Genomic DNA, 20,565 nt, shown 5'->3' with positions numbered 1-20,565 from the left:
ATAGATTAAAAACACTAGGAGTAAAGGAACAATAGACAAGACAAGACAGTGGTGATAGCATGTTCACCAGCTCCACTTCAAAATATTACACACAACCATTGATCTTAAACTGTTTGTAGTAATAACCATTGCATGTTACATCACTTAGCTGAGATTCTGGTGAACTTGGTTATATCTACTAGCTTCATTAATGAGAAAATAGAAGCTATAACTTTGGACAAATGCATTGCTATTGAATTGAAGAATTCAAAGTCTATAATCTAATTCAAGTATTACAATTATGCAGAAAATGTAATTTTTTTCTGCACACCTAAAGTAATGCCTCCTCTGACTAACTTGACGGAGGAGCTTTGAAACATTCGTCGCACAAGCACCTGACTTATCAATATTTAATGAAAATGACAAATATATGTATATTTGTATATTTAAGATGTCCTTCATGTCCATTCTAGGATGTCTGAAGTGCTTTACAGTTCAGGAAATAGTTTTGAATCAGTTACTACTGTAATGTTGGAAATGAGGTAGCCAGTTGTATCTGGAAGGTGCCTCAAAATATGACAATAGGATGGATGTATGGAAGTGGAGTCAGCAGTTTTGCCAGAGTACCAGAGATATTGGAAAGGATTTCATTGTCTTTTGAGAGGAGGGAGGATCAGGGTGGCTGAAACACAACCTCAAGTCCAGTCATCCCAGGCGACAGAACTTGACACTGTTTGACCACCCTGATGGAATGCTCTGCCTAGCAGTATAGTCATGGTAGTGAGGCCTGGAACTTAATTTAAACTGTGGGACCACAAAAGAATAAAGAGGTGTGAGCTGGATAGAGGTCAATCCAACTAAGTGATCAAACAATGTGCTTCACCGAGGTTGATAAAAGATGAATCACCATCTGTGATCACTACTCTACTAGCCCTCTGAATTAGTGTGACAAGATCTTTTACATCTACCCAAATGGACCAATATATTTACTATCTGCTAGAAGTTTCTTCCAACTGTGCCGCACTGTTAATATAGTATCCATGTGCAAGCCTAGATTTCTATCCCAAATTTCTGTAATTAGACTATACTTAAAACTTCGCATATAAGAAATCCATAATAATCAAGGCTAATACCTTCAATGTAAAAATAAAATCAAACAGAAGATTTGTGATTTTCAAAACATGGAATTGTAAACAAGCAAACTTCATAAAATTCATGAACACCCTAAAGTTCATTCCTACTAAATAGTAAACCTATATGTATAAATAAATACCATGTAGTAAAATTGACAAACAAATTACAAATAACTTAGGAAACACACGAGAAAACAGTGGAGGGGAGAGGGGTTTCCTTAAACTTCCAGTAATTTCCCCCTCTTCACTATTCCCCATTCTTGTTCCACTCTCTCATCTCATGACCTGACCATCACATCCCCCCGGCTCTTCTCCCTTCCCTACCCCCCCCCCACCATGGTCTTCTATCCTCTACCAGAATCCTCTTCCTCCAGCCCTTTCTCTCTTTTACCAATCAACTTTCCCAGCTCTTTACCTCACTCCCTCCCTTTCTCCTGATTTCCACCCATTACCCACAACCTTGTACTTCTTTCTTGCATTCCTCCCCCACCGTCTTACTCTGACTTCTCCCCTTCCTTTCCAGACCTTTTGAAGGGTCTCAGCCTGAAACGTTGATTGCTTACTCCTTTCCGTTGATGGCGCCTGGCCTGCTGAGTTCCTCCAGCATTTTGTGTGTGTTACTTTAAGAAGCATTTACTAAAATAAAATGCTCATCGACGCTCTCTGATGTCCTTAAAGCTTTGATTTTTATGTTTTTAAGATTACTGAAATGAATCTGTCTGGAAAATTCATAGGGTCTGTGTGACAGAAACACATTCATAATGTGTTAATCACACTATGATCTGGTGAGTATAAAATTATCAATCTGTTTTACTACATTTAGGTGTTTAATTCACAACTTGCTAAATTCATCTGTAAATATCTGAACCTTAACCCAGAACTTTTTCTTTAACCCTAAAAAGATTAGCAATGAAGTCAATTAAAAAATATTCAATTTACTACAATAACTTGCAAGAACTATGTGTTTAGCAACAACTTTTTATACATTGCAGCAAAATAAATCTATCTTTCCAAAAGATCAGTAACATATTGTACTTGATCGTTTGCTTTCCACTAATAATTTGAAACACTGCTTTGAGTGGGCAAAGGTCAGTTTTCAAAACAATGATGTAGAGGTGCCCAGATATTAAAAATCAACACAAAAATATTGGTCCTTTGCATTAGCTCAATTTGTAATTGTCTGAATCTATTTTGGTGCCAATTAAGCTGTTCTAAGATGCTAATTTTCACACAAAATTTGACTACAGGATGCAAGTACAAAGTGATACATTGAGTCTTTAATCTAGGGATAAAGGATAATACCTGACACTTATTACTTAATAAAGGTGCAACCCACTTTAAAATTTCATTGGTGTTAATTTTTTTAATTTCCACCTACAGATTACAAAACTGTTTTCCAAGTGACTAAAAGTGTATTAAAATGGACCTGTTTATTTTCTAATTGTGCTCTTTGTTAAGCTTGTGTATATACATGTTTAATTTATTCTTTTCTTGTGAATGCACTCATGTGATGCCTTGTGCCTGCGATGCTGCCTCAAATAAGTTGGTCATTGCATCCGTATAAACATCTACTTGTGTGTGTGACAGTATGGCAATGAACTCTACTTTGACATCAAAATGTACGCTAAATTGCAGCTATTGAGCAGCAACACCTTTTCTTCTTCGAAGTATAAACTAGCAGAGGAAGTTTTTTTTTGTTCCTTCTAAAAAGGAGTTTTGTTCACTAGGAAAAGAAATTCCCATAACGACTAAATACTATTCTCCCTCCACTCCCTACTCTGCTTGTTAGCACTGACAAACCTTGTCAAAGTAGGTGGGGCGATCCACGGAAGACTCTTTGGAGATAGAAGGTGGTCGGCAGCCAAGTGGTTTAGAAACGATTCCATTGTAATCTGACATTCCCATTCCACGTTTGTCCATCTCCACTTTCTTTTCCAACAGAGCACCTGGAAAAGGGGAAAATCCATCTTAACATAAAACAAAGAGGAAAAGGAAAAAAAAACAGAAGACAAACATTAACTTCACCTAAATACAGCCTAGTGAGTGTAGGTAAAGTGTAAGAATATTTACACAATGCATGCTACATGTGGTCACATGGTAAGTAGTTGGAAGGAACAAGCTGAACTTATACAAATTCCAGTATACAGTAACAAGCAACAAGCTCATTAATACCAGTTCACTGTTGAGCTATAGAGGAAAAAAATTTTATATCCCAAGCCAGGAGTTGGGGTGGGGATGAATGGTGATCTTATATCATATGTATTTCAGAATAATGGGCATGGAAGACAGGATATTTAGCAATGCTACCCAAGTAGTAAGTATCACAATCACGAAGACAAAAAAAAACTAAAAATGTTAATCAACTAGTTCCAGTACTTCAGTTATAGAGTTCCAGCATGCATGGAAATTATCACTTAAAAAGGCAATGCCAAATTAACAGCAATTAGAATTGACGAGCAAAGGAAATATTGCTTGGATCAAATGAAATGGTTTTGAGAAATCCAAAGCTGTGCCAAAAGCATTATCGCGTTTCATAATACAATTTCCAGAAAACATTTGATAAATTATGTCATGAGAAATTCAATGGAAAATGTCATGCATGCATGTGAGATGTTTAAAATGACTATTCCATTCTAGAAAGTATGCACTTCAATATAAAGTCCTTTGTTATAGTTTGGGAATGTATAGCCCTATACAAGTGCAATTTTTGTTATTACCACAGGATCCTTCACAAGTTTCCTGAATATACTACTTCAACACCTCATGAGATTGCCAAGATGAAAGTGAAATATCAGCCTAATTTTTAAAGTTCAAACTTCTGGCAAGAAACTTGACCCATAAGTGAGTACATAGAAGTCTTGAACTTACAGTGTACTCCAAAGGAGCTAACATAACATTCTATCATTCAGTTCTGATCTGAAGTTAGTCTTCATTAATTTGCAGGTTTCTGGAGCTAAAATTATCAATAATGTCCCAGATTTTGAGAAGAAAAGTATGATTCTACAATTTTTTTGTACGTGTCAGAAATCCAGGGATTCCTTTGTACTATCACATAAATGCAGATTCAGAAGTCCCAAAGTCCTTGCAACTGCTTGACAGATTTTTCCAGACTGCATGGTGAAGTTAGTCTCATGGTCAGACTTGATGCAGCTAAGAAAATCTTCATTCATTTGATAAATTACAGCTAATTTACATGCAATTAAAGTATATTTAAGTATTTTTAACTGGAATTTTTAATTGCTTTAAAAGTATTTTAGTTTTCTTTTAATGTTGCAGAATGCAAGAATCATATTCTGTTTTAAAAGCTGGCTAATTTTACTTTTAGGACCTGTAGACTGCTAATTTACATCAACCAAAGAAAATTGAAGATTATATAAAGCTTGAATGATATGACAGATCAGGGAACATACATATATATGTAAAGATCACAGCAAGGAGTCAGGCTATTCAGCCCAACCTATGCTAGCATTTGTACTTCATGTATCTTGCAGTTTTCCATATCCTTTCACATTTTTAAGCAAATAAACAGCATTGATAGATGCTGTAATCATCTGAAATGGGGGTAGTGTCTAAAAGAACAAATAAGTGCCTGAAGCTGTTTAGAATAGAAAGCTAGACAAGTGGGATGGCAAAAAAAGTAGAGGGCGACTAACATTAAACTGGATATCAAATAAAGTATGGAACAGGTCTTGCCAGAAGACTAAAGGAGAGGTGGCTAAATTAATTTTAAACACTGAACCAAGCTGTGTAAAAAAAGTTGTCTACTTCAGTACTCCTCATCCCCTTCACCAAACAAAATACCAGATAATAGGGTATGACAACTCAACAGAAATTGAGAGCAAAGGTGAACTTGAGACTAATCTCATTACCCTGCTACCCAGTCGCTTTCATAAAAGAAATTGTGAATATACGAAGGCGACTGAGTAGCAGGGTAATGAGATTAGTCTCAAATTCACCTTTGTTTTTATTTTCTTTCACTGAGAAAACCCAAGTTCCATGATTGCTCCTTTAGTTCTCTATTGAAATTTTATGAAAAATGAGAAAATTCCAAGCACTAAAGTCTGCAAGGAAACAAGACTGGGAGCTAAAAGATCTAAGGCCAGTCTAATGCTGATATACACTGACATGTTGTACAATATGCAGCATTCAAGACTCCCCAAAGACAATCATACACCTATCAACAAGGCCTTATAACAGATCTTTTTTTTTAAAAACAGAAAGAAAGATGTCAAATGATTTTTGCGCTTGGAAATTTCAATAAGAACAAATGTCAAGTTTACATCTTTCAGACTTACCCATAGCCTGATCAAGGTTCAGGTTATTACATTTCAGAGCCTCTTCTGCTGGTTCTCTCTGTAAATGATTATCATATTTCATAGTTAATTGTTTGCAGGAAAGATGTCAGAAAACAAAATTAGCTTCACTAGGCTGGGCACATTCTTAAAAATATGAGAGATGCAAGATTTATGTTCATAGGTAACTGCAAACTGGTGATCCTTCAGAAATATTGACTTATTCACAAAAATATTATTTTCAATAAAGGACCTTTGTCTTAAAACGTGCCAGCGTCATAGCTGAACTCTCTACTGGCAACAACTACCAAGATTCTGTCTGATCAAGATAGAAAATTTAAATTTCAAAGTCTTTTGTCGTGAACTATTACTTTACAAGCAGACTGAACATTAATAAAACTGAGTTATGATAATCCAGTTAAATATAGGTGGACCCAATTCCAAAAAAGTTTTATGTACGAAAAGTTTAAAAAGCAATATGAAAAGTTGTTCTTCAAAAGAAATGTTTATTTTAATGTTGCGACACAGATGGATATGGTACAAATTTATTTTGCCTTAATTTCAGTTAACTTCAATAAAATCAGGAATATCCAATATCTTAAAATGAAAAAGGTGAGAACATTTAACGCAACAGGAAAAGGCTATTTCCAGATACATCTTACAACAGCATAATTTTCTGTTTCATTTTTGTAGGTATTTATCAAATTCTTGTGATTTTCTAATAACTCTGCAAGTCTATCATGTGGGGTAAAATAAATCGACTTCTCTCCAGTCACAGTTTACTAAATTTTAATACTGTCACTATGGTACTTAACTTATCACTAGTTTAGCAGCAACTTCTACTGCACAAAATAACTGTTTTTAGTACATATTCGCAACACAATAATAATCCATAATCTGCAGAGTATGATGTCTACTGACAGCAAGTTTACAACTTGCAACTGATGGATGCTATCTAAGTTGCAGATTCAAACAGGTCACAAGAGATTATTATGCAAGTACTTATAGTAGAATCAGAGATTCAACAATAGAATACTTACAGGAAAACCCATATCAGTCAATTGTTTTATCAGGCGATTCATAAGCCAAGTCTCTTCTTGCTTACTGGATGCTTTTATACCCTTCAAAACAGAAGCAAATATCTCATTCACAAGTTGTTAAACATTATCAACTGCAGTCAAACTCTCCTGCCTCCTCGAAAATAAAACATACAGTTTTTGCAAATAACTCAAATGTGAAAACAGAAATACCTTCTGATGCACTTTCTTGCTAGCATTGCTCCAGCCTGAAGAATTACAAGAGTTGCTCTCCTGAGAAGCTACATTATTCCACATTCCCATCTCTCCCTCATCTTCTTCCCAGTTAGAATGATGGTTACTATTGAGGGCAACTTCATCTCCACTGCTGACCCAACCTTCTTGCATAGTTTTAGAAGCTGAATAATAAATACACAGAATGCAAATTATGCTGGAGTAGGGTACCAGTAATCCTTAAAGAAAGTAAAGGTTAATATAAACAAACATCTTTGCTATACTGAGTTCAAAGTTAGCAATTTTATTTTGGAAATTAATCTACAAGTTTTACAAAAACTACCATATCACATTAACTTCCAGAATTATGAGAAGCAAAATAATTTTTATACAAGTTTCTTATGTTATAACAGGTCATGTTTGTGTCAGAGCCAAATCTTAGTATAAGTAGTTGTAGAAATGGAAATGAAGCAGACTTTGCAAACTTCATTCTTAAAATACTTGACATTTTACTTTTTAAATGTAAATTTTGTAAACATTGAGAGCCCTCCAAAATGTGGACTTTTTGCTCCTCCAACATGTCATGCAAGTATGATCTGTATAAGAGACAGAAGCTGTTTCTAATACTTAGATATTTCCCCAGAACTTTTATGTCTGTCTAAATGATTCGTGCATGTGATAGTGTTCGATGGCAGGGTAGGAGAGTGGATTAGGGATGTTGGCTATGAAATTGCTCCATCTCAAAAAAAGAGAACACAGTTGAGAACCGTAATAAACATTAGCACATCAAAAAACAATGGTATCACTTTAATCACCTGATAACATTGCATGCAAGTGAACTCCAGGCAGCATTGAGCATGCTGGCAAGTTGGCCTGCCTGACAGACACAGCCAGGAGTTCAAGAAGGCCACTGTTGAATAATGAAGGGCACATATTGTGGTCACAAAGTGCTGAAAAGTCATGGGTCAGTGGTTATTTTGGTTAACCTTACCATTCAATGATTTAGGAATTTGCAAACAATTGCATCTATGTATTTCATCATCACTTATTTATGCAAATTTTATTCCAGTTTCTGTCACAAAGTATTATTTCAACATGTTATTTGGCACAGCTTCATTTGGAAGCTTATTCATCTATTCATTATTGCTTTCTAAACTCAGTTTCAGATTTTTAACGCAAACACAAGAAAATCTGCAGATGCTAGAATTTCAACCCACACACACATAAGAGTTGCTGGTGAACGCAGCAGGCCAGGCAGCATCTCTAAGAAGAGGTACAGTCGACGTTTCCGGCCGAGACCCTTCGTCAGGACTAACAGAAAGGAGAGCTAGTAAGAGATTTGAAAGTGGGAGGGGGAGGGGGAGATCTGAAATGATAGAAGACAGGAGGGGGAGGGATGGAGTCAAGAGCTGGACAGTTGATTGGCAAAAAGGATATGAGAGGATCATGGGACAGGAGGCCTAGGGAGAAAGAAAAGGGGGGGGGGAGAAAACCAGAAGATGGGCAAGGGGTATAGTGAGGGGGACAGAGGGAGAAAAAGGAGAGAGAGAAAAAGAATGTGTGTATATAAATAAATAATGGATGGGGTACGAGGGGGAGGTGAGGCATTAGCAGAAGTTTGAGAAGCCAATGTTCATGCCAGGCCATTGTCTCCCACACCATCACCGACTTTATCCACTCAGGGGATCTCCCATCCACTACTACCAACCTTATAGTTCCCACACCCCGCACTTCCCGTTTCTACCTCCTACACAGGATCCACAAACCTGCCTGTCCTGGTAGCCCTATTGTCTCAGCTTGCTCCTGCCTCACCGAACTCATTTCTGCATACCTCGACACTGTTTTACCCCCCCTTGTTCAATTCCTTCCTACCTACATTTGTGACACTTCTCACGCTCTGAAACTTTTCGATGATTTTAAGTTCCCTGGCCCCCACCACTTTATTTTTACCATGGATGTCCAGTCCCTATATACTTCCATCCCCCATCAGGAAGGTCTCAAAGCTCTCTGCTTCTTTTTGGATTCCAGACCTAACCAGTTCTCCTCTACTACCACTCTGCTCCGTCTAGCAGAATTAGTCCTTACTCTTAATAATTTCTCCTTTGGCTCCTCCCACTTCCTCCAAACTAGAGGTGTAGCCATGGGCACCCGTATAGGTCCTAGCTATGCCTGCCTTTTTGTTGGCTTTGTGGAACAATCTATGTTCCAAACCTACTCTGGTATCTGTCCCCCACTTTTCCTTCGCTGTGTCGACGACTGCATTAGTGCTGCTTCTGCGCGTATGCTGAGCTCGATAACTCCATTAACTTTGCCTCCAACTTTCACCCTGCCCTCAAGTTTACCTGGTCCATTTCCGACACCTCCCTCCCCTTTCTAGCTCTTTCTGTCTCTATCTCTGGAGACAGCTTATCTACTGATGTCTACTATAAGCCTACTGACTCTCACAGCTATCTGGACTATCCTCTTCTCACCCTGTTGTCTCTTACAAAAATGCCATCCCCTTCTCGCAATTCTTCCATCTTCGCCGCATCTGCTTTCAGGATGAGGCTTTTCATTCCAGGACGAAGGAGATGTCCTCCTTTTTTTTTTAAAAGAAAGGGGCTTCCCTTCCTCCACCATCAACTCTGCTCTCAAATGCATCTCCCCCATTTCATGCACATCTGCTCTCACTCCATCCTCCCGCCACCCCACTAGGAATAGGGTTCCCCTTGCCCTCACCTACCACCCCACCAGTCTCCGGGTCCAACATATAATTCTCTGTAACTTCCACCACCTCCAACGGGATCCCACCACTAAGCACATCTTTCCCTCCCCCCCCCTGCTTTCTACAGGGATCGCTCCCTATGCGACTCCCTTGTCCATTTGCCCCACCCCCCCCATCCCTCCCCACGGATCTCCCTCCTGGCACTTATCCTTGTAAGCGGAACAAGTGCTACACATGCCCTTACACTTCCTCCTTCACTACTATTCAGGGCCTCAGACAGTCCTTCCAGGTAAGGCGACACTCCACCTGTGAGTCGGCAAGGGTGATATACTGTGTCCAGTGCTCCCGATGTGGCCTTCTAAATATTGGCAAGACCCGACGCAGACTGGGAGGTCATTTCGCTGAACACCTACGCTTCGTCTGCCAGAGAAAGCAGGATCTTCCAGTAGCCACACATTTTAACTCCACGTCCCATTCCCATTCTGATATGTCTATCCACGGCCTCCTCTACTATAAAGATGAAGCCACACTCAGGTTAGAGGAATCACACCTTATATTCTGTCTGGGTAGCCTCCAACCTGATGGCATGAACACTGACTTCTCAAACTTCCGCTAATGCCCCACCTCCCCCTCGTACCCCATCTTTTATTTATATACACATTCTTTTTCTCTCTCTCCTTTTTCTCCCTCTGTCCCCCTCACTATACCCCTTGCCCATCCTCTGGTTTCCCCCCCTCCCCCTTTTCTTTCTCCCTAGGCCTCCTGTCCCATGATCCTCTCATATTCCTTTTGCCAATCAACTGTCCAGTTCTTGGCTCCATTTCTCCCCCTCCTGTCTTCTCCTATCATTTCAGATCTCCCCCTCCCTCTCCTACTTTCAAAGCTCTTACTAGCTCTTCTTTCAGTTAGTCCTGACGAACAGTCTCGTCCCGAAACGTCGACTGTACCTCTTCCTAGAGATGCTGCCTGGCCTGCTGTGTTCACCAGCAACTTTTGTGTGTGTTGCTTCAGATTTTTAAGGTTGCACATTCTCTATTTCTATAACAATCTAATGGCTTGGATCTATACTATCAGATAAAAAAAATCTTGCCCAATGTACTTCTCATTTTTAAAAAAACTATCCCCTGATAGGCCTTCAAGTTATTCATTCTCATCTTTAAAATTAGCATACAGATCAATAGTAGTCCCACTATGAAAAAAACATGCAGTGTCATATATTGAGTTTTCAATTTTTTTGCACTATTTACTAATTAAATAGCTGCATGTTAAAATGAAACTACCTCAATATGCCTATTGTTGTAATGTTCAAGATTACAATATTTTACACGCCTGCCTTATGTTTTTCAGGTCAAAATGAAGATAATTATGTTAACTTGCAAAGCTCTCATCATTCTGGAATACAACCCTTCAATTCATAGCATGACCACAGTACAGATCACACAATAGCTCCCAAACCAAAACAGTGATGCAAGGCATAAAAAAAATGCCAGAAATATTCAGGACATGCAGATTCTATATAGAGAACTGGTGGTAATGTTTCAGGTCAATGACCTCATCAAAGTGTCAACTTGATGAAATATCACCAATTTGACTCAATTGTTTCTCTTTGCCCAGAAGTTACTTGACCTGCGAGAATCTTGCTTTAACATCTGAACATTTTTGTTAGTCTGTAATCTTTCCATGTGCCATTTGTAATAATATACGTTTTAAAACAAAATTAAATCTTGAAGTTCATTTCCAAATCAAATGTGCAAAACGAATTCATGATACAATGAAGATGATTTATAATCTTTCATCGGAAAAATTAATCTACACAAATTGAAATACAACTTTAAATATGAAGATCCCATAAATGATGCAACAATAATATTTATTTTGCTCCTACATCTTATAGTCTTATAGGAGAATAGGGCTGGGGGGGAACTGGCCCAGCCACAATGAAATGGGTGAGCACACTCGATGGACAAAAAGGCTTAATTCTGCTCCTTTATCTTATGGCTTTATGGTCCTGTGTAAACAGAATTTTAAAGATTAAAAAAAACTGTCAAATGCCAACCAGGGTGGGAAAATACCTTAATGGCTATTTCACCAACTCTTCAGATGTTTTGTAAAATAATATTTTTCAAGGAACAACGGGCCTTGGCTCAATTTTGCTAATTCAATGTAACATCTGTATTTTAGCGTTTTAAGTTCAACTAGCAAATTACAAACTTTAAATTACTCCTACAAGTTTGAACTTCATTGCACAATTACATAGCCTTGATCTTTCTACTGGCACAGAAAATACAACTTATGGTATTTTGCAAAATTCAATTTTCAAACCATGACAATGAGCAAAATCTAAACCCATTGCCTACACAGAGAAGCTTCATGAAAATACACCTCATCTCAAAAGCAGCTTTATCCTGGTGAACAATTATTTTGTATCAAAGCATTCAAACATCTAACTGGTCTGTGCACCATACTTGCAGAAAAAGAACTTGCTCTTATTTTATTACCTGGTTTGCACATTGCTGGGGCAGTAGCAGGAACATTCCCTCTTCCAAAGTTCCCCGTTGATTCCACAGTATTATCTCCCCACCCTGAACTGCCATTGGGAGGTTTGCCCCATGCTGAAGTCCCATTATCGACTGAAGTAGATTGAGAAGGTGGCTCACCCCAAGAGTTCTCAGTCTTTGTAGGAACACTAAGTGTTTCTCCCCAACCTGTGAAAATATTAAGCTCTTAATCTAATGAATATGAACAATTTTGTTGTTCCAAATTTCTCTTGATTAATATTTCTATAAACTCTGTAATCATTGTTCTTATTGTTAACATAGCTACAGATATCAAACTATAAGCAACAAAAAAATGAAAATCTAATTTCATGAAATATTTTTTCTTCTAATTATTTTCCTGCAACCATTTTTTTCCCTTTTATATTCTTTCTAATGTTCTGTGACTAGTCAGAAACCATATGGTCCCTCTTGATTTTCTTTATTTCTTACCCTGGAAGAACCTTGCCCTGTTAGAAATGCATTTGAAAACATTAACCTTTCAGCTGATTTATGTAATGCACATCAATTATCCATCTTATTTCTCATAGACATAATCTAAATGGAAATAAAATAAAAAAAGGGTAAAAATTCCAATGCCATGAAAAATAGTGCACTATTTGGTAGAAATAAAAAGCTTTTGGCCATATATACAAACTAACTAGATCAGTTAATATGCAAAAGTAACACAAGATCTTAATATTCCAATGACCAGACCCCAAGGAAATAGTGGTCGAGGAATATATTAAAACAAAATTGATCAGAGGAGGTCAAACATATTATAGATAATACCACAAAGTCTGAGAATAGAAAGCAAAGGATTAAACATTTGGAAAGCCAACCAGGTAAACTTTAACTAGCCACTTAAATTGCTGTCAAGTTCTGGACTTGTAAGCAGATGCTGAATATTATAAACAACAGGAATTCTGCAGATGCTGGAAATTCAAGCAACACACATCAAAGTTGCTGGTGAACGCAGCAGGCCAGGCAGCATCTCTAGGAAGAGGTACAGTCGACGTTTCAGGCCGAGACCCTTCGTCAGGACATCGTCAGGACGAAGGGTCTCGGCCTGAAACGTCGACTGTACCTCTTCCGAGAGATGCTGCCTGGCCTGCTGCGTTCACCAGCAACTTTGATGTGTGTTGCTGAATATTGTAGAAGCTTGGGATATGGATAGTTAGATTTGAAACGCAACAGTTATCAGCTTCCCTTACCACTGGACTCTTCAAGGTACCCAGCAGTATAATCCAGTTTTTCTCTGACATTTTTCAGAAACACCCCCTAAAAACCATACTCTGTACACCTGGCTAAGAATATTTGACCCCTTTGAGAAATGCAGATCAATTACTTAAACTAAAGCAAAATAAATTTAAAATTTCTTAAGACTATGTTGTGTATACCTAGTTTACTTTTAAATAGTTTACTTGAATTTTGATCATTTTAATGCCTCCAAATGTCAAGAATACGCAATTTAAATATGCACTATTGACTTTAGCTTTATCAGTAACAGGGCACTTCAGAAACTAGGCTGCTGTTCAGACCATCAAGTTGAACTTTTGGAACAAGAGCCAATGTGTTGATTCCAAGAAAGGTCCAGTGTGATCCAATCCAATGACAGCAGCAGTTGTACAATATTTTAAATTTTAGCACAAGGCTGAATTACAATTGCAATATACTAAAGACATGAAATAATATATTCAATCTCAAAGACTACAGTTTAATTTCCGTTCAGATGTTCAACTTAAACTATGTATCTTGAGTTCTTAAAATTTGAGGTATTTAAATTAAACAGAAAATAGAATACTTTAATATAGTGTATCCAAGTTGGCAACCACCAGGGGGCAAAAGGCATCCGAAAATGAACGTATCCATATTAGTTGATTCAAATGACATTCTCTCCCCCCCCCCACCCATCTGATCAGAAGCACTCATCTGATTTGAATATGGTTTCACAGCATTCATTCTATCATCATCATCAGGTGCCGTGCCCAGTTTGAGCTTTGACTGCCATGGCCCACACACTCCTGTTTTGGGTCAAGTGGATCAATTCATTGGTATTCATTTTCAGTTCTCTGGCTGCTGTCTCCTTTTATTCTATACTGAATGAATCATCCCTTTACACCTGGACACAAGCAGTATAATCCAGTTTTTTTCCCCCTGAAACTAACCCTCTTGCCATTTCCTTGTTCATGACAATTTACTATTTTCACAATCAAGTTGCCACTTTATATTACAGCAACATGTCATTCTTTTAAAAGGCACATTGCTCTAACTTCCATGGAATTTATTTTGAAGAGAATTATGTCCACTTGTATTTGCCAATGTATCAATATATTTAGCAGTGAAGATATGCACATCCCTGAAAATTAGATACAAGTCCCTGTTTACTTACAATAATATTGCTAGTTTTATATAAAAAGCACATTTACATTAAATGCACATTTTCAAGGACAGCTACCATTAAGTATACTGCAAGTCAAAAAAAAGACTTCAGTGATAGCTAAGAATTCATATCTTTTCTCCTACCCATTGGACCACATGATTGTATGGATCATTGTATGAACCAAATTGGTAAAGGTGCTGAGGAAGAGGATTTCTTGGAATGTATGCGGGGATGGTTTTTTGAACCAACATGTCGAGGAACCAACTAGACAGCAGGCTATTCTGGACTGGGTTTTGAGCAATGAGGAAGGGTTAATTAGCAATCTTGTCGTGAGAGGCCCCTTGGGTAAGAGTGACCATAATATGGTGGAATTCTTCATTAAGATGGAGAGTGACATAGTTAATTCAGAAACAAAGGTTCTGAACTTAAAGAGGGGTAACTTTGAAGGTATGAGACGTGAATTAGCTAAGATAGACTGGCAAATGACAATTGAAGGATTGACGGTGGATATGCAATGGCAAGCATTTAAAGATTGCATGGATGAACTACAACAATTGTTCATCCCAGTTTGGCAAAAGAATAAATCAAGGAAGGTAGTGCACCTGTGGCTGACAAGAGAAATTAGGGATAGTATCAATTCCAAAGAAGAAGCATACAAATTAGCCAGAAAAAGTGGCTCACCTGAGGACTGGGAGAAATTCAGAGTTCAGCAGAGGAGGACAAAGGGCTTAATTAGGAAGGGGAAAAAAGATTATGAGAGAAAACTGGTAGGGAACATAAAAACTGACTGTAAAAGCTTTTATAGATATGTAAAAAGGAAAAGACTGGTAAAGACAAATGTAGGTCCCCTACAGACAGAAACAGGTGAATTGATTATGGGGAGCAAGGACATGGCAGACCAATTGAATAATTACTTTGGTTCTGTCTTCACTAAGGAGGACATAAATAATCTTCCAGAAATAGTAGGGGACAGATGGTCCAGTGAGATGGAGGAACTGAGCGAAATACTTGTTAGTAGGGAAGTGGTGTTAGGTAAATTGAAGGGATTAAAGGCAGATAAATCCCCAGGGCCAGATGGTCTGCATCCCAGAGTGCTTAAGGAAGTAGCCCAAGAAATAGTGGATGCATTAGTGATAATTTTTCAAAACTCGTTAGATTCTGGACTAGTTCCTGAGGATTGGAGGGTGGCTAATGTAACCCCACTTTTTAAAAAAGGAGGGAGAGAGAAACCGGGGAATTATAGACTGGTTAGCATAACGTCGGTGGTGGGGAAACTGCTGGAGTCAGTTATCAAAGATGTGATAACAGCACATTTGGAAAGCGGTGAAATCATTGGACAAAGTCAGCATGGATTTGTGAAAGGAAAATCATGTCTGACGAATCTCATAGAATCTTTGAGGATGTAACTGGTAGAGTGGATAGGGGAGAACCAGTGGATGTGGTATATTTGGATTTTCAAAAGGCTTTTGACAAGGTCCCACACAGGAGATTAGTGTGCAAACTTAAAGCACACGGTATTGGGGGTAAGGTATTGATGTGGATAGAGAATTGGTTAGCAGACAGGAAGCAAAGAGTGGGAATAAACGGGACCTTTTCAGAATGGCAGGCACTAGTGGGGTACCGCAAGGCTCAGTGCTGGGACCCCAGTTGTTTACAATATATATTAATGACTTGGATGAGGGAATTAAATGCAGTATCTCCAAGTTTGCGGATGACACGAAGCTGGGTGGCAGTGTTAGCTGTGAGGAGGATGCTAAGAGGATGCAGAGTGACTTGGATAGGTTGGGTGAGTGGGCAAATTCATGGCAGATGCAATTTAATGTGGATAAATGTGAAGTTATCCACTTTGGTGGCAAAAATAGCAAAACAGATTATTATCTGAATGGTGGCCGATTAGGAAAAGGGGAGGTGCAACGAGACCTGGGTGTCATTATACGCCAGTCATTGAAAGTCCGCATGCAGGTACAGCAGGCGGTGAAAAAGACAAATGGTATGCTGGCATTTATAGCGAGAGGATTCCAGTACAGGAGCAGGGAGGTACTACTGCAGTTGTATAAGGCCTTGGTGAGACCACACCTGGAGTATTGTGTGCAGTTTTGGTCCCCTAATCTGAGGAAAGACATCCTTGCCATAGAGGGAGTACAAAGAAGGTTCACCAGATTGATTCCTGGGATGGCAGGACTTTCATATGAAGAAAGACTGGATGAACTGGGCTTGTATTCGTTGGAATTTAGAAGATTGAGGGGGGATCTGATTGAAACGTATAAAATCCTAAAGGGATTGGACAGGCTAGATGCAGGAAGATTGTTCCCGATGTTGGGGAAGTCCAGAACGAGGGGTCACAGTTTGAGGATAAAGGGGAAGCCTTTTAGGACCGAGATTAGGAAAAACTTCTTCACACAGAGAGTGGTGAATCTGTGGAATTCTCTGCCACAGGAAACAGTTGAGGCCAGTTCATTGGCTATATTTAAGAGGGAGTTAGATATGGCCCTTGTGGCTACGGGGATCAGGGGGTATGGAGGGAAGGCTGGTGCAGGGTTCTGAGTTGGATGATCAGCCATGATCATAATAAATGGCGGTGCAGGCTCGAAGGGCCGAATGGCCTACTCCTGCACCTATTTTCTATGTTTCTATGTATTATACTCATTTAAGTTCTGGTTTTAGAACATAGGAGGGGTGATTGATAAGTTTGTGGCCTAAGGTAGGAGTCGTCAATTTTAGAAAACCTAGCACATTTATTTTTCAACATAGTCACCTTCTACATTTACACACTTAGTCCAGTGGTTGCGGAGCATACTGATCCCTTCTTTGTAGAAGTCGGCGTCTTGGGCCTCCAGAAAGTGGTCCACAGCAGGAGTGATTGATACGTTCGTAGTCTCAGGTAGAAAGAGACAAGCTATTAACTTCAAACTTTCTGCATAATCACTCAAAGAGTTAAACTACATGTGCATGTAACGAGAACTGTATAACTCATCTCCTTCTACTCTAGGCCATGAACTTATCAATCACCCCTGCTGTGGACCACTTCTGGAGGTCCAAGATGCTGACTTCTGCAAAGAAGGGATCTGTATGCTCCACGACTGCTGGACTAAGTGTGTAAATGTAGGAGGGGCCTATGTTGAAAAATAAATGTGCTAGGTTTTCCAAAATTGACTCCTTCTACCTTAGGCCAGAATCTTATCAAATGCTTAAACTGTATCCACAACAAAAGAATGTTGTTCCACCTGCATATATATTTTTTTAAAGAATGAGCCAGAAATAGCAATAAACATTGTTCATCTCTGCAATGAATTACTATGATTAAGAATAGCTTAAAACAAAGGAACAATCATAGCTTCACTTTTGCATGATGGTCACCATTATTATTGGTAATCCTAGTTATATTTTAGAACTCATGTTACTAATAATACCTTGATAAATTACAAAACCAATCCATTATAGACATATTCCACCCAATATTGTCGTATGATTACATCAAAATAACTTCTTGACAAATAGCTAGATCCTCTTTATCAAACTGCCTATTTGTCTTGCATTAACTGATGAAAGTAAATAATTAAAAAGAAAAATTTATTTATAGGAAAAGAGGACAGATGATTTGAACTCTAATTCAGACTCATGTTCATTAATGATGCTCTTTTTAGAATTGGTAATAAATGTACAAAGCCTAATTGGCATAAGTGCATGCAAATCCAAGTGCTAAGTATTCAGCAGTAATGGAGCAAATGATATGCAAATAGTTACCATTAAACAAGTTACTTGTTAATCATAGACAGTAAGCATTAGAAATTAGTCATGAAAACCATTAATTATTGCAATTGAATTTTGTTTCTGGAATTCTGTTTTAACAATAAATTATATCAGATGAAAAATAATGATTTTTTAAACCCCTTATGACCAACACATCCTCACTTCAAAATACTTGGAAACTAACATTTTGGAATTCACAGTCATTCTTTCATACTTTGCTATTAATATACACAAAAATGGTAAATAATATAATGCACAAGATTCAAGTCATATTGTCAATAGAAGTCAATTCTTTCCTGTCTTCAATGATGCAACTACACAACATAAAAAGGGTACAGAATTTCCCTAAAATGTGATATCAACTTAACAAACATGTTGGAAGTACATATTCTTATGGGGTAATTTTGCTTTATTTTATAAAAGGAACAAAAGTAGCATAAAACAAAACTTTTGAACACTAAGTACGTCCCATTATTCAGTGAAGGGAAGCTAGATCTACGACAACATCAATCTTAATTTAGAATAAGTAACAAAATATGCCTTGAATACAGGTTCTTTGAGACTTATGGACATAAATCTTACACAACTTTGACTTCTTAAATTTCATTCTATATTAAAACACCCAAAATATTGAAGTTTTCAATATTTAAGATAACTAAATGAAATAGAGTCAAAAATATTTAAAAACTAGTCAAAAGTACATATAAAGTATAGTGACAATATTTAGAATACTATAGCTACATTCAATGGCAACACAATGATAGTACTTGGATTAACCGTTTTCTATTAGTTTTGATCTCCATTTAAAAACTTGATTCTTGAATTATAGTTAGTAACTTGCAACATTTATGCATTTGACAAGAAAATGGGCAGAAGAATTCTCATTTTTCAAGAATAATTTCTTGATCAGAACTAAATTATGCAAACATGCATGGAAACATAGCTGATTTGATATCAACCAAGATATTGCAAAGCCAAAATGCAGTTATACCTTGGACTGAAATGCTATTGTGGCATTGTCTTCCCCACTTTATATATCCACCATCAGAAGTCCAGTAGTATTTCTGCTATCTCAGATTAAAATACAGGGCACAATAGGATGCAGTATGCCACATAATGCTACTATACAGCACAATAGCAAAATAACACAGGTGAAAATCAGAAATAAAAAGTGCTACAAATACTCCAGAAGAGCCTATGAACACATACAGTTGACAATGATCTGAAAAACCAATGTTCAATCAGCAAACCTTTCATTAAATTTATGACGAGTGATTTACAGTATAAAGCTGCACAGAGTTGGGTGGGTGCCAAAAATGGCTATGGCAAAATTGACAGGCTTAGTGAATGCGGAAAAAAAGACCAATGGAAAATAAAGAGAAATGCAAGGATTTGCATATGGGAGTAAAGATACAATTTTCTGCAATTGTACAGAAGTCATGTGAAACTAGATCTGGAATAAAGTCTAATTTCCCTTCCAACAGGGAGAGTGCAGGAAAGATACAAAAGATCGGATGAAGTTGGTGGGTGGATGGCTGGGAGGTGGATTGAACAATACGGTAAATTCCAATTATTTGGGACACATCGGGGCCAATTAAACAATTGCCCCAATTAGCTGAAGCTTCATGGAAATAATTAAAAGGGTGTTTTTTTTAAAAAAGACAAACTAACATTTAACTGAGTAACAAATTATGTACTTAAATAAAATACAGAAAAAAATTAGAACTCTACCAATTCCTCTACAGTATTTTAAAACTATTTGTTTCAAATAGTTATCGGAGAAATTTATCCATGGATGCTGCCGGGTTCTTTTGAATGACTAAGTGAACAAAATCACTGCAGACACCTATGCAGATAATGGACTGCCATCATACAATGCTGCTGACCAATGCATCCTCCAAATCTTCATTTTCATTGTAGGATTCAAGATGATTGTCAATACCGTACAACTTTTCTTTGTTCCTAACTTGTAGTGAAATAATTTTATTTTCAATCTCGGCTGTTTCTGGCAACTCCAAGCCTAATGCTTGAAAACGTAGTGAGCAAAAGAGTTCTGAATTGACTTACTGCCTATTTCTTGACAACTAACAGTGGAAAAAAAATTACAACTTTTTGAACACAAACACACGCAACTGACGCTACTTAAAAACTGTTCACACTCAGCATGGTGTTGTCATACAAGTGCACGTGACTGAAGCTAGTTAGAAACTGTTTAGCAACAGTCTCCCATCCCAAATAACCAGCATAGTGTCCCAAATCAATGAAGGGAACCCTGGCTACCTTCGTAATTTGTTTGTTCTTTTAAGAGTTGTCCAAAATAAGCGGCTGCCCAGATTAACTGATGACCAATTAACTGGAATCCACTGTAATAGGTTAAGTAGTTTGAGGTGGTTGTTTGGAGTAAGAAGGAAGAGAGTAGTCTCAAATAATGGATCAAGTATGTGGAACTGAAAAAAAGAAGAAATTTCTTCACTTAAAGATGGTGAATCTTTGGAAAGCTTCAACCAGAAAGGTTGTGGAGGATCAGTTAAGAGTACAGT

At 37.8% G+C, this 20,565-nt stretch overlaps 1 protein-coding gene across 13 annotated transcripts in view; it reads right to left on the bottom strand.

Moving 5' to 3' along the window:
* Window positions 1–20,565, bottom strand: part of tnrc6c1 (trinucleotide repeat containing adaptor 6C1) — a 130,009-nt gene that overhangs the window by 37,781 nt on the left and 71,663 nt on the right. For 7 of the 13 annotated variants that reach the window (XM_063074348.1, XM_063074352.1, XM_063074355.1 and 4 more), the window contains 5 exons: window positions 11,857–12,063; window positions 6,655–6,839; window positions 6,445–6,525; window positions 5,408–5,465; window positions 2,913–3,079 (listed from right to left, as the gene is read on the bottom strand). In XM_063074348.1, coding sequence (XP_062930418.1) covers window positions 2,913–3,079; window positions 5,408–5,465; window positions 6,445–6,525; window positions 6,655–6,839; window positions 11,857–12,063 — 698 coding nt within the window. The remainder of the gene's footprint in view (window positions 1–2,912; window positions 3,080–5,407; window positions 5,466–6,444; window positions 6,526–6,654; window positions 6,840–11,856; window positions 12,064–20,565) is intronic. The other 6 variants (XM_063074349.1, XM_063074351.1, XM_063074353.1 and 3 more) reach the window with 1 other exon arrangement.

This window comes from Mobula hypostoma, chromosome 22 (genome assembly GCF_963921235.1).
Source record: "Mobula hypostoma chromosome 22, sMobHyp1.1, whole genome shotgun sequence".
In the NCBI taxonomy this organism is placed as follows: Eukaryota; Metazoa; Chordata; class Chondrichthyes; order Myliobatiformes; family Myliobatidae; genus Mobula; species Mobula hypostoma.
The sequence above is the reverse complement of the archived record's forward strand: the minus strand, read 5'-3'. Positions and strand labels throughout refer to the sequence as shown.